The sequence below is a fragment of the Pipistrellus kuhlii genome, unplaced genomic scaffold, assembly GCF_014108245.1.
Source record: "Pipistrellus kuhlii isolate mPipKuh1 unplaced genomic scaffold, mPipKuh1.p scaffold_m20_p_7, whole genome shotgun sequence".
Lineage (NCBI taxonomy): Eukaryota > Metazoa > Chordata > Mammalia > Chiroptera > Vespertilionidae > Pipistrellus > Pipistrellus kuhlii.
The window spans coordinates 7,176,628-7,189,843 of NW_023425573.1; the positions used below are offsets into that span (position 1 = coordinate 7,176,628).

General features: G+C 42.4%; 1 protein-coding gene across 1 annotated transcript in view; it reads left to right on the plus strand.

The window, feature by feature from the left end:
* The window catches only part of DYTN (dystrotelin), a 48,581-nt gene that overhangs the window by 9,292 nt on the left and 26,073 nt on the right, over nucleotides 1–13,216 (plus strand). The window contains exons 2-7 of the mRNA XM_036421128.1: nucleotides 1,866–1,940; nucleotides 5,672–5,870; nucleotides 6,525–6,610; nucleotides 7,122–7,222; nucleotides 10,146–10,217; nucleotides 10,459–10,622. Coding sequence (XP_036277021.1) covers nucleotides 1,866–1,940; nucleotides 5,672–5,870; nucleotides 6,525–6,610; nucleotides 7,122–7,222; nucleotides 10,146–10,217; nucleotides 10,459–10,622 — 697 coding nt within the window. The remainder of the gene's footprint in view (nucleotides 1–1,865; nucleotides 1,941–5,671; nucleotides 5,871–6,524; nucleotides 6,611–7,121; nucleotides 7,223–10,145; nucleotides 10,218–10,458; nucleotides 10,623–13,216) is intronic.

Consider the following 13,216-nt stretch of genomic DNA (forward strand, 5'->3'; position numbering starts at 1 on the left):
TAAGTTTGGACTTCTATCTGGAAAGAAAGTATGTTTTTAAAATAAGGACACATTAAATGACAAGAAATTTAGAACTAATTGTAGGGTGTGTTTTTTAATATATATATATATATTGGGGCACCTGTTCAAAAAAGAAAAAAAAAGTGGAGCTTTTTAACAAGGTTGCTGGTATTGGTGGCATTTTCAGGCACAGCCCACATTCACATGAAGTGGGTGCTTTGACTCATAATCATATATTGATCATTGAGCATTTGGTGGGCTCCAACTCCTCCAGGATGGGTCTGACCCAGTCCAGGGTAGAGCATAGTGCCTGGTACTCAACAGCCAAACGTGTAACACATAGAACTTGACTCCATGACATTCCAGGGCAAGGCATCCTTTTCCAAACCAAAATGCAGTCACTGTGGCTTGGGAGGAAATGGACAGTGAGCCAAGTCTGGGAAGAAGACATCCCTGTGAGACAGACAGAGACTCCAAGGTTTTTGTCCTGAACATCTGGTCTGAAATGCCATCATGACCCTCACTTGCTGTATTTTTGTCTTTGGCTTTGGGGTCCACTTAAAGACACAATACTCCCTGTTAAGACTGGATACAGAATCTGGTGGAGGGGAGCAATGGAGGGGGGGGGGGGGGGGAGAGGGAGAGAGGAACATTTGTAATAATCTGAACACTAAAGATTTATTTAAAAAAAATAACTAACTAACTAACTAACTAAATAAATAAATAAATAAATAACTAGACTGGACACAGAGATCTTTATGTAACCTAGCTCTGATCTCAGTAATTACACCTCGCAGCCATTCTCTGTACTTGGTTAATCATAAAAAAACAGGCTGTATTTAGCCCATAGTTGATGTCCTTGTGGCTTCCAGATACTGAGCTATTGGCTTGTTTCTACCTTCTGAAACTCATCTTCCTCGGCCTTTTTACTATTGTTATCTCCTGATTTCATTGGCTTTCACTTCTCATTCTTTCTCTTAAATTTCTTTCTTAATTATGAAAATAATATAGGCCTTTATTAAAAAATTTAGGTAATAGCAACAAGTAGAAAGAAAATAACTATGAACACTAATAATTCAAGCACCCAGAGATACCCACTACTACCAATTTGGTGAATGCCTCTAAGATTTAAGCTCCACACGGCAGGGATTTTTATCTGTTAACTGCTATTTTTTTAAGGGTCTGGAATCATGCCAGGGCCATATAACAAGAGCTCAATAAATATTTGTTAAATGAATGATTGGATGGATAGCATTTGAATTGATTTTTATATATGCATATATATATATATGTATATATATATATATGTGTGTGTGTGTGTGTGTGTGTGTGTGTGTATGAGTAGAATATATTAAGAAAATTGAGTTTATATTCTACATTGAGTTTTTTAAAATATATTTTTATTGAATTTTAGAGAGTAAGAAGGGGCAGAGAGATAAAACATCAATGAAAAAGACACATTGATCAGCAGCCTCCTATATGCCCCCTATTGGGGATTGAGCCTTAACCGGAATCAAACTGTGACCTCCTGGTTCACGGATCAACTCTCAACCACTGAGCCACACCAGCTGGGCTACAAAGAGATCTTTATTCTATTTGTTTATAAGATTGTTTCCTCCTATAAAAACAGATTTGTGGGGGAATCCTCACTTTTGGTGGATTCCTTAGTTTGGTGGACTCTGACAGTGAGTCTAGGGTCCCCTGCAGCCTAAGATTCTGTAGTGTAGACCATCAATATTTGTTCCTAGATGAGAAAGAGAGCAAACTAAAGTGGGGCTATATGATCCCTAGGACTGCCTTCCAGGATGTGAGATTTATCTAATGAGATGATCATTTATCCATGTTATTTCATGTTTTCTTTACAGATGCTCTCAATAGTATTGAGAATTCCATTTATAGAACAGCCTTCAAATTAAGATCTGTGCAAACCACGTGTCAATGTAAGTAGAACACTCTGAAATACTGGAAATAATTGGGTCCTTATGCACTATGCAAATTCATAAAGCAAATCAAAACTCATGTGAGTGAGGTCAGACTCCAGAAGTTGGATCTGTGCATTTCTACCACTTGTAACAGAGAAGATGGAGGGGGAGGGGACACTATGTGTGTTAAACCTAAGGGTAGCTTTGTTGACTGAAATAGAAAATGATTTTTGGATGAAGATTTTTTTCCCCCTATTTCGTTTCTGCAAAAAAATTTTTAAAATGTTGGTTTTCTTTTCAGGATAATGATATTAACACAAAATAAAATTACAAAATAGGTTAGTTTAGAAATCTATACTTGTAGATTTAAATTTAACATTTTTAAATTTCTTCTACCCTGAAAGATTTTCATTTTCAAATTGTACTTATCTCTCTGAACATATAAAAGTAGGTTCAGGTGAATAATCCTTGTGCCATAAATTTTAAAAACAATGTCGAGAATTCCCTGTGAACTGCTCTTTTGTGTTAAACTTAGATCTGATTGTATGCTATGGTATTCTTTTCCAATACTGTTATCTAAGCAAAATAAAGTAAATGTTGTAAAAACATTTATCCTGGCCTGGCCAGCATGGCTCAGTAGTTGAGCATTGACAGGAGGTCACAGTATGATTCTGGTCAGGGCACATGCCAAGTTGTGGTGCTCAATCCCCAGTATGGGCATGCAGGAAGCAGCCAATCAACGATTCTCTCTCATCATTGATGTTTCTAGCTCTCCCTCTTTCTTCTTTTCTGAAATCAATAAAAAATTCTAAAAAAATATTTATCCTATAATAAAAAAATTCTCCAACATGAAGTAAATTGGGTGTGAAAAGCAATAGGCATTCACCATACCTAAACTTACTGATTTCTAATAAATCGTGTATTACATTTTAAAAAATTACTTTATGTAAATTTATTTATGACATTATTATATCAGACATAAAACAAGCTATGTTATAAATATAAATATAAATATAAATATAAATATAAATATAAATATCCTATCTAATAAAAGAGTAATATGCAGATTGATCATCACTCCAACACACAAGATGGCTGCCCCTATGTGGTCAAAGATAGCTACCCCCATGTGGACATAAGATGGCCACCACAAGATGGCCAGCAGGGGAGGGCAGTTGGGAGGGACCAGGCCTGCAAAGGAAGGCATTTTGGGGCAATCAACCCTGTAGGGGAGGGCAGTTAGGGGTCGGCAGAGGAGGGAAGTTGGGGGCAAACAGGCTGTCAGGGGAGCAGTTAGTCATCAATCAGGCTGGCATGGGAGTGGTTAGGGGTTAATCAGATTGGCAGACAGAAGTGGTTAGGGGCAATCAGGAAGGCAGGCAGGGGAGCAGTTGGGAGCCAGCAGTCCTGGATTGTGAGAGGGATGTCCGACTGCCCATTTAGATCCAATCCTGGTGGGGTCCCAGATTGGAGAAGTACAGGCTGGGCTGAGGGACATCCCCCACCCTGTGCACAAATTTCATGCACCAGGCCTCCAATATATATATATATATATATATATATATATATATATATATATATATATATATATATACACATACATATACACACACACACACACACACACATATATATGAAGTTTTTCCTAAAGGTTGAACTTTTTTGTATTTTCCTTTTTGCCTAATAAGTTATATAGACCAATGAATTTCAAATTGTGCTTCACAACAGTTTGTGCATGGGTATGATGTAGGACACGAAAGGGTTAGCAAGGTGGGAAAGGAAGGATAAGCAACTCAGGAAAACTCAGAAACCATCTCCTCCACCAGAACACCTGTATTTCTCTGTTTCCCATACTGCCTTTCTGTGTAAGGGTCTTTTGAAGCAGGGATTCTTGATAAAAAAAAAAAAAAAAAAAAAAAAAAAAAAAAAAAAAGGAAAGGAAAGAAAGAAAGAAACCAACAAAAATCCCTGATTTAGACAAATAAAATCACTTATAACTAGTATTTGTTATTCCAGGGATTAACAAAAGCCAGAATAGGCACACTAAAAAATACATCCTCAGTTATGCTATTTTCTTAGAGAATTTCTCCCATTAAAGAAAGTCAGCAGCAAATGTTTTTATAAGCCTCCATCCTTCCTGCCTGGGCACCAAGAATGTAATTTGAGGGCATTCTTTTTTGTACTTCTTATTATCCCTGGCATCAGAAACAGTACATATGAATAATACTCATGGGAAATATTAATAAGACACAAAATTAGTAGTAGGAAAGTTCTACCCCAGGAAAGATACCCAAATGAAAATTTGAAAGCAAAAAAGCCCATATACAGCGATAAAGCATGCTGGGAGTTCCAGACAGCAGGACCTGGGGCACATCGCTGCATGAATCTGGTAGTGAGATTAATGGACACCGGTGTTATCTGCGCTCCTGTAATACAGAGCCCTCATCCCGTGTGCAGCTCGCAGGGCCCAGGCGATAGGCTTTGCGATTGAGTAACGATAAAAGGTTTGGCAGCCTGCAGCCAGGTTTTTATTAAAGTCACATTCTGGAACCTACTCCTCGCTTCTTTAGACTTTCCCCTTAAAAGCAGCACCAGAGAACAAATAAAAATATTTTATTATACTTGCTAGATTTCTTATCTGCGAGATTGATTTATGAAGCAGAGAAAAGCACAGGGTTTTATCATTTCACAGGCTGAGGCAGTTTAAGTGCCAGCAGCTCTTGATGCCACCAGCATCCGCATCTCTCCGATGATACAATTGGGTGTTTATTAATTTTGTCTGTCACCCTCCATCTGTAAGAAGCCATAGGGTTAGTTCTATTTCATTCGTCCTTATATTCATTGCCTCGTAAAATGTTTAAGAGGTGATAAAAGTATACAGGAAATAACCCGTTATTTTTTATAAGCAACTTTGGTTTTATTTTGTGCCTTCCTCAGATAATAATACTAATGGAACCAAGATAAAAAATATAATAAATATTACTGAGGCAGGGTGGAACCCAAGAGTCTGATATCAAATTCAACAACTGCTCGGCCCTGGCCCAGTATAACCTCTACTGGCCCAGTATAACCTGGCTCAGTTGGTTAGAATATCAACCAGATATGCCAAGGTTTCGGGTTCAATCCCAATGAATGCATGAATAAGTGGTACAACAAATTGTCATTTCTCTCTCTCTCTCTCTCAGTCAATTAATCAATCAATAAAATTATTTACATTCAGCAACTGCTCTTATACAAATATCACTAGGTTTTTTTTTAACTAAGACAATTGCATTTTGACTCACATCCTATTCTTCTAAAGCTAGGCTATAGAAAGGAAGAACAATATTTGAACATAAAAAGCTAATTTGCTCAATCAACCTAAAAAATACAGTAATGTTTTCCCCAACCTTTCCCTGGGGGGTTCTAAATTCCTTGGAAATTCTGTTTTTCGAGTTTGTCACTTTTTCTCCTCCCAACGTCATTTTATAAAGTACCATCCTAGAGGTTATATAGGACGTAATGTTATAACTGTGCTTTACTAGCAGACACACTTTTCCACAGTCCGATCAGCTGTCCGGAGAGTAATGCCTGAATTATTTGCACAAGAGACAGGCAACCCCAATAATGGTCATATCTAATTTTCCTTCAAGGAAATGGCTACCATTAAAAATAAATAAATAAATAAAAAGGCTTAATTAAACACAGGTGGCATTTGCCTTTCGTTCCCATCAGAAAATCAGACTCGACTCTCCATTTGCTTTCTACAGTGGACCTGATTGACAGTTCCCAGATTCAGCACATCCTGCTACGCCCGAGTTTCTGGGAAGCACGAGAGAGCCCGCTCTCCATGCAGCATCTCTTCCAGGCGCTCCAGGAGCTGTTCCAGAGAGCCAGGGAGGGGCCGGGCCACGTGCACCCCGGGGCCGCGGAGCTCACCCTGAGCCTCCTCATGGCCATGTATGACAGGTGAGGGCGCGGGGGGCACCGGGCCTCAGGGGCAGTGTTCGGTTGCCACTGGCCATCGACTATTTGGTGTTGTCTAATGTTTGCTTGCGGTTGGATGTATAAGCTGGCTTCTTTGTTTTCCACACGTGTACTACCACATTCTGGAGGGCGATGAAGAAGACACATTTATCTGCTTTACCAACACAAGTGACCCATGGATTGCAAAGAGGGGGGGGAAAAAAAATCCACATTACTTTCTCTCATACAAACTGGTTTCCGCTCTAGAGACCATGGACACCCTCTGCTGTGGCAATTGGAAGCTATGCATGCAAAAATGTACACTTTTCTTTTGAGAAGCCTTAGGAAGCGAAACTATCTGCTCTATGGAGACAGGAAGGAGCCTAGACCACCTGTGCCTAGCACAGTGCTTAGCAGGGAGGAGGCACCCAGCAAATATTAGCTGAGTACATGAATGAATGAATGAATGAATGATTAAATATTTTAATTCAATTATTAATCTTGTCAAATTCTAGATATCAGAAAGCAGACAGTGGAAGACTTGAACTTGTAACACCATGCCAGAAACATCCATTAACAGTTCAATTTTTATAAGCCACTTCACCAAGAATCACCCTGCCTTTCCCATTCTTGTCTCTGCGATTTCTTGCCATACAGCACAGGAACTGGCTTTCTCAAGCTTACACCTGCAGCTGCTGCCCTGATTGCCCTCTCGGGGGACAGCCCTCTTACAAAATACAGAGGTAAGACCCACAGGAGTTTTGAGAGTCTGAAATTCAATGGCCTCCAAATCTCAACCACATTATTCTCCTCACCTGCTACTATGTCCCGGCCACGTGGTTCTTGTGTGGCATACACTCAGCCCGACTTGGAATTTTTCAAGATGTTGATCCGTGCTTTCTACTAATTCATTCCTTGGTTACCCTGGGTACTCATTTGTGTGGGGATAATTGACACCAGTGGTTATTATTCCTAAAGGCTGGGACTCTCCTCGCATTGCTGTTTACCAACCTGGTCTTCAACATGGATGTGCTGAATTACCAAGGGGTTAAAATGTGAATTGGGTTTTCAGTAGTTATCAAATTATCTAGCTTGGGAAGCCTTCAAAATAGAAAGCAAAGAATCAAGAAGAGAACTTTTCATTTTTTCCCCCTTCATACCCACAAATACACCGTTTAGAATTCAAAGCACATACCCTTCAAAGGTACATTGCATGCATTTAATGTAGAGATCTTTCATCCCTTATGTGTCTAGCTCTTTTTCAGCTCTATGCAGAAAACAAGAGGGGAAGTTATGATTCCGGGGCACGTATGACCCGAAGGACTTTGAGGAACCTACTAACAGATCTACAGCAGGTAAATCTCTAATCTTTAAGAATTTTTAAATTTGTTCCAGGTGACAGCCACATTATTAAAGAATCTGATTTTTAGTGTCAAGTCCACCTTAATAGAAGTCTCCATGCAACTCCTCCGCTCCACAGCCACTGCTACTGTCTGAGCATAGGTCTGACCTCCTGCAATCACTTTTTAATGGTTTCCACAACTCAAGCCTCTCCTCTCGCCAACTCCACCTCCATACGACAGCCAGTGACTCTTCCAAAATGCGTATGTCACCTTCATGCCCAATATTCTCCATTGGCCATCCTTGTCTATGGGGAAAAGCCTACCCTTAGCATCACACCGCCTTAAGCTAAACAGCAAAGAGAGGCTCTGAGCTTCTGAGTCAGGGAGGCCGGTTATGAGAAGGTGACCATGAAAAGTCTGGTTCAAGGTTTGTTATTCAGGTTTAGTGTGCTCCTTCCCCATTAATAAGTGTTGTGAAGAGTTCTCTTCCATGATACCTTTGGCCCATGGAAGTTCCCTTTATAAATGCACGTTCTATTTACAAAAGGAAAATGTGTGCCCTATTTTTAGTCTTTCCTGCATTGATTGGTTCTTAATAGCCTTTAGCTCAAATAACTCATATGCCAAAGAGGTATATTTTGAGTGATATATTCTGCTGCCCATCAGGACCAGGGATTCTGAACTGGGGATAGTCATGATGGGGGTGGGGAGTAGGTATGTAGGAAGGTTATTGAATTCTAGAAAAGAGACTATGGTTAGGAACAACTATCCAAATTACTTACCCCAAAATACCTCTTAATATTAATGTTTCATGGTCTTACTGATTGTAATAATGTTTAAGTTATTCTGAAAATTCCAAACAGTGTTCAAGATGTTCCTATTTCTTAAAGGAGTAATAACTTTGAACACATGAATTAGGTTCAAGCATCAGGCGTAGTTCTTTCAGGGCTGTTTTGGCGGTTGTGGCAGCACAGGGATCTCACTGCCAGTTTCCTGCTGACGTCCAGGCAAGCCTCAGGGAGCTATCGCTTCAACAAGCCTCACATCCCAGGACTCAAGCTGGTGGGGAGCCAGAGGGAGCGGGAAAGTCTGTCAGCTCATTTACAGAGTTAGACTTGTAAGCCTGGCATGTGGAGGTGGGTGTGAGGGGAGAGGATGGACTAAGAGCCATTTTCCTTCTCCTGTACACATCCTGTGCTTGCCTCCTGACTACTGTCGCTGACCTCTGGCTAACACCCTGTCCACCCGGCCGTAAACATCTGCCCTTGTTTCAGCCTCAACTAAGGTCAGTGAGCTGCTGAAATGGCAGCTCCCACAGAGCTGTCTTCCCCCTCCTCCCCCCAACACATTATCATGTTCCTGAGAAAGCTGTGAGGAAGGTGGAAATTTGCATAGCAAATTACCAGCCCATAGAGTTCCATTAAGAACTCTGGGATGGAGTCCCATAAAATTCCAGGTCCCACCCTGTGATTCCAATCCCGCCCCCAAGAATTCAAATGATCATTCCGAGTGGTGTTCTGCCTGTGCCAGCATGTCATCGAGTCATGTTCAAGTCTTCCACAGAACACCTGCAGGAAACTCGTCACATGGGCAATTCACCCACAAAATCTTTGTGTACACTCATAAGGCAAAAACTTGGTTAAAACCCATTGCCGAAGTGAATTTTCTTCTGACTAGTGTCAGAATCACAGAGCTGGTAGGCCAGTCCCATCCAAGACACATTCCTTATTTCACAAATCAGGTTAACTCCCGTTCCCAGGGCTCAAGGACAATGTCCACACGAGTGGTCAGGTGAGTTCACCAGCATTCACAGGCTGGGTGATGAGTTATTTTTTTCAGACAAAGGCTAAAGAACATGGGGAGTAGTTACTCATGTTCAGCTGGGGATGGGGTTATTATCAATGTGCAGCACAAGCCTTCTTGTCAAGATTACACAAATGTTTGTTGACTTCTGCCTGGCTAATTGTCAGCAAAGTGGTTCTAAGTGCCCCTTTCCTGATTAGAAGAATGTTTATTCGGGTTGATGGACTCAGCAGGGGGGGGGGGGGGTGGTGTCTTTGAAATTACCTCTGAGTTTGCAGGCAGTGCCTGCTGACAGCCTGTGCTGCCCAAGACATCAGACCCAAAATTAGGACCCCCCACCAAATAGGCATAAATAGAGGTGACAAGTCAATGTAAATGCACATATTGAGAATGTCAGATCCAAGTCCCTGGCCATCTTGGCAGCCACAAGGCATTCTTAGTCCCTTCGCTAAACTCCCAATGGTGAAAGTGATTGAAAGATGGAGACCACAAAGGGCGTGCAGACTGAGCCATTGGAATACACATGAGGCTGGAGTGTGGCAAAGCTTGGTGAGAACCCCTCAACAGAGTGAGGAGTCTTGGAGCGAGATCTCAGTCCCGTAGCTCTACCTTGCTCTGATTAACCTTGAGCAAAATAACAAATCTCAACCAGTCCTTGCTTTAAACAAGAACAATTATCCGTGCCTTAGCCCAGTACTTGGCATTTGTTAAAATGAGATGTTATCGAAGTGTTTGAAAATGTTTTTTTAGAAAACTACTCTGAACTTTTAATACGTAATTCATAGGTAAACAAGGGCAAAAAAAGAGAGGGGAGGTGTTAAAGTAATTTGACGGGGATCCTAAGAAACAATGGAAGCTGGCCCTGTATTGCCCCGATTGCCAGGCTTTTCTCTCCCTCTCCTTCCTCCTCCCTGCTCCACGTCTCTCCACTTGTTCATCTGCTGTCTCTATTCACACATTGCACAAACCCCGTACATTTCTTGTTTGCTTGGATTGAGACAGTTCGTCCAATCTCCGACACCCAATTCTTGTGACTCCATGGCTGGAGCACCACCCAGCAGGCATGCTGGTGTCAGTGTGCACAGTTTTCTCCACTTCTAACGGCTGACACGGGGCTCCTTGCCTCTTGCAGATCCCAGCTGTCGTGGGTGAGAGCCGCGCTCTGTGCTCGGTGGAAAGTGCTACACGCAGCTGCTTCCAGGGGGTGAGTGCCAGGCAGATGCCCCTGGGAGTGGGGCACCAAGGTACATTACAGAACCATCACTCCACAGGGCACGCCAGCCAACCTGATGGAGGAGGTAGGCCTTGCCTTTGGCTTCTCACGCAATGAACGTTCACAGCACAGCTCACGGAAAGAGCCAGGAACCATGGGAGTGCACAGCTCATCTATCCTGGAGACCAAAGTCACTTCTAGAAACACATCCACGTGCGCTGCTGTTTTTCAGGTGCTGAGCCCAGCGATCAAAGAGGAGAGATTCCTCTCTTGGTTACAGTCTGAGCCTCCCATCCTCCTGTGGCTCCCCACCTGCTACCGGCTGTCGGCCACGGAGATGGCCACGCACCCCGCTCGCTGTGGCATATGCAGGAACTTCCCCATCACGGGGCTGAGGTACGGCCGCTCGTCCGTAATCGCTCGACCGTGTAACGTCAGGTCCAAGTCATTCCCCAAATGAGTCCGGGGCTGTGTCTCTCCAGATTCTCTTGTGGTTCCTTGCTGGAAACCAAATCAGTTTCACTAAAAAAGAGATGTTGACAGGAAGCCAGAAAGGCTGGTCAACAACCTTAATTGCTCTAACCTTTAGTTGAGATATTGTTAGCTAAAACAGAATCTACAAGTTTCTGTTAGTTCCTGCCTAAGGGCTACGTGTAAATTTCTGTTTATGTTGCCTAAGATGTCTTCCCCAAAGCCTCAATAAGAGGGCTGGCAGGGCCAGAGCAGGAGTAGTTCTCCCACTAGAGTTGGACTATCGCCTGGCCCCTCAAATCGCCAAATTGAATTTCTTCAAGTCTCTTTTCATTCGGGTGCGGCCCTTCTCCAGAACCTGAACCCTGAATTGGAACTCTTTCTACGTGGTCCGTGAAAGAGAGTCCTATAGTTCCTCCTGACACATTTGAAACTCGGTTGATTTGGGGGAGTCAAAATTTCCTGCAAGAGGGATCCTGGCTGATAATAAGTATTTTATCTTCTGTAATTAATGGAATATGAATTTTTCCATTAATATGTACTCTGACCAAACACATTTTTATTTCTCTGAGGGAAAACATATTTTGTCCTTTGTTTTTAAAAAAATCATTTTAAATACTTCGGAGCCATTCATAATATAAATAATAATTTTTGCCTTTATGAAGTGTTGAAAAAACTATTAGATTTAAATAATCAATGTGGTTTACGTGGATTATTTCATTTATAACTCTCTGTAGAAGGTGGTGTTATTATCTCTGATTGGCAGAGAAGCTAAAAAACTAGCTCTGGTTCACAGGGTTAGCAAGGGGCAGAGCCTGGCAGTCTGAATCCGGAACCCTTGTTTTCAATCATGATGCTATGCTGCCCCCCTGTGGAAAGAACGGAGAACACGCCTTGGGCTCACTCAGATCTCTGCCTACACTGGAGGAAAGGGCGTATTTGAAAGCTAGGTTTGCAGGTAGGAAAGACAGATCTTTATGAATGACAGCCAAAATCCCATCTTAGAGGAAGAATGTTATAGGGCTGCCATAAATAAAACAATAGGGAAGGGAAATTGGAATTATTATTAAAGACGTGGGGGGAAGAGAATGAAACCAACAGGTGTGAGCCAGGCACGGGGGTGCTATTATCATGATGAGCGAACACAGGTGTAGAGGCTGCAGATGTGGAAGGACTGAAGACCTGGGACAACCAGGGAGCTACAGGAGCAGGAAAAACATTCTTGTTCTTCTATGCTTCCAAGTTCTTCCGGCTGGACTAATAATCTAATCATCAGGAGGCAGGTTTAAAAGGACAAAAGGACCAAATCTATTATCGATACTTATGTTTTTATAGGGATTCCATAAGAATAGGAGATCCAAAGACACACTGGACAGCCGAGGCTTATATGCCCTGCTGGACCAAAGAGAGAAAGGCAGACGAGAAAGAGCAAACGTGGAAAACGAATGCTTGGCCACCCACGAACAATGGGGGACACAGGGGGACCGAACAAACAGTCTTGCTTGAATCCTCCCTGCCTGCCATGTTTAATTCAAATATGCTACGGTTCCCTTTCCGGAGCAGGTTTCCTGCCTGAAACCCTTGAGGCAGGTAAGGGGACGGAAAGCAAGCAAAAGACCCTCTTCTTGAGCTTTGGTTGTTTTCGGCTCAGGAGACTGTGCAGGCCCAGTTGGCACATTCTAAGGAGGCTGTTTCTAGACTCTTACGTCCATCGCTAAAAGCAGGTCAAAGGGGCAGGGCCTGGCTCCTGCTCATCGTTTCCCGTCTCCTCCGTGCTCCCAGGTTTAATGAGCCCCAGACCTTAGACCTGCTCCCCACAGGTAGGAAGTGGGTCTGCTGGGCCCACTACAAAAAATGCAGATCAGGTTTTCATTTTGCTGAAAATATAAATTGGGTTTGAGAAGAATGCTGAGGACACAGTGAAACTCCGCTAATGAAAAATTCTGCAAATAACTGAACTTGAAGGAATAAAACATATAAATGAACAAGGCTATTGAAAACCAGGAGAGCCAAGCCAACGAAATCTCCACACCACAATGAAAAAGATGTTCTTTTCATATTTGACTGGAGGTCCAGTGCATGAAATTCGTGCACTTGGAGAGGTGAGGGGACGTGGGGAGGGAGTCCCTCAGACCAACCTGTGCCCTCTAGCAGCCCGGGAGCCCTAGGGGGAATGTCCAACCGATGGCTTAGGCCCACTCCCCACCGTGAGCCCGGCTTGTGGCTCCTGCATTGGATGTCTGCCCCCTGGTGGTCAGTGCGCAATGAACAGCTGTTCCACCATTTGGTTGATTTGCATATTAGCCTTTAATTATACAGGATAGTGCAGGAGCATGAATATTATTTACCATGTTATGTATATAGTATAATCATTAACCAATAAACAAGTATAGATTAAGCAGTTACTATATGTCCTGCACTGGGCCAGGTATAAAATTCACTGTAATTATATCAAACACAACTTTCTACAAAAAAATTTTTCTCCCCAAAATCATATGCCTAACATATAGCAGATATTA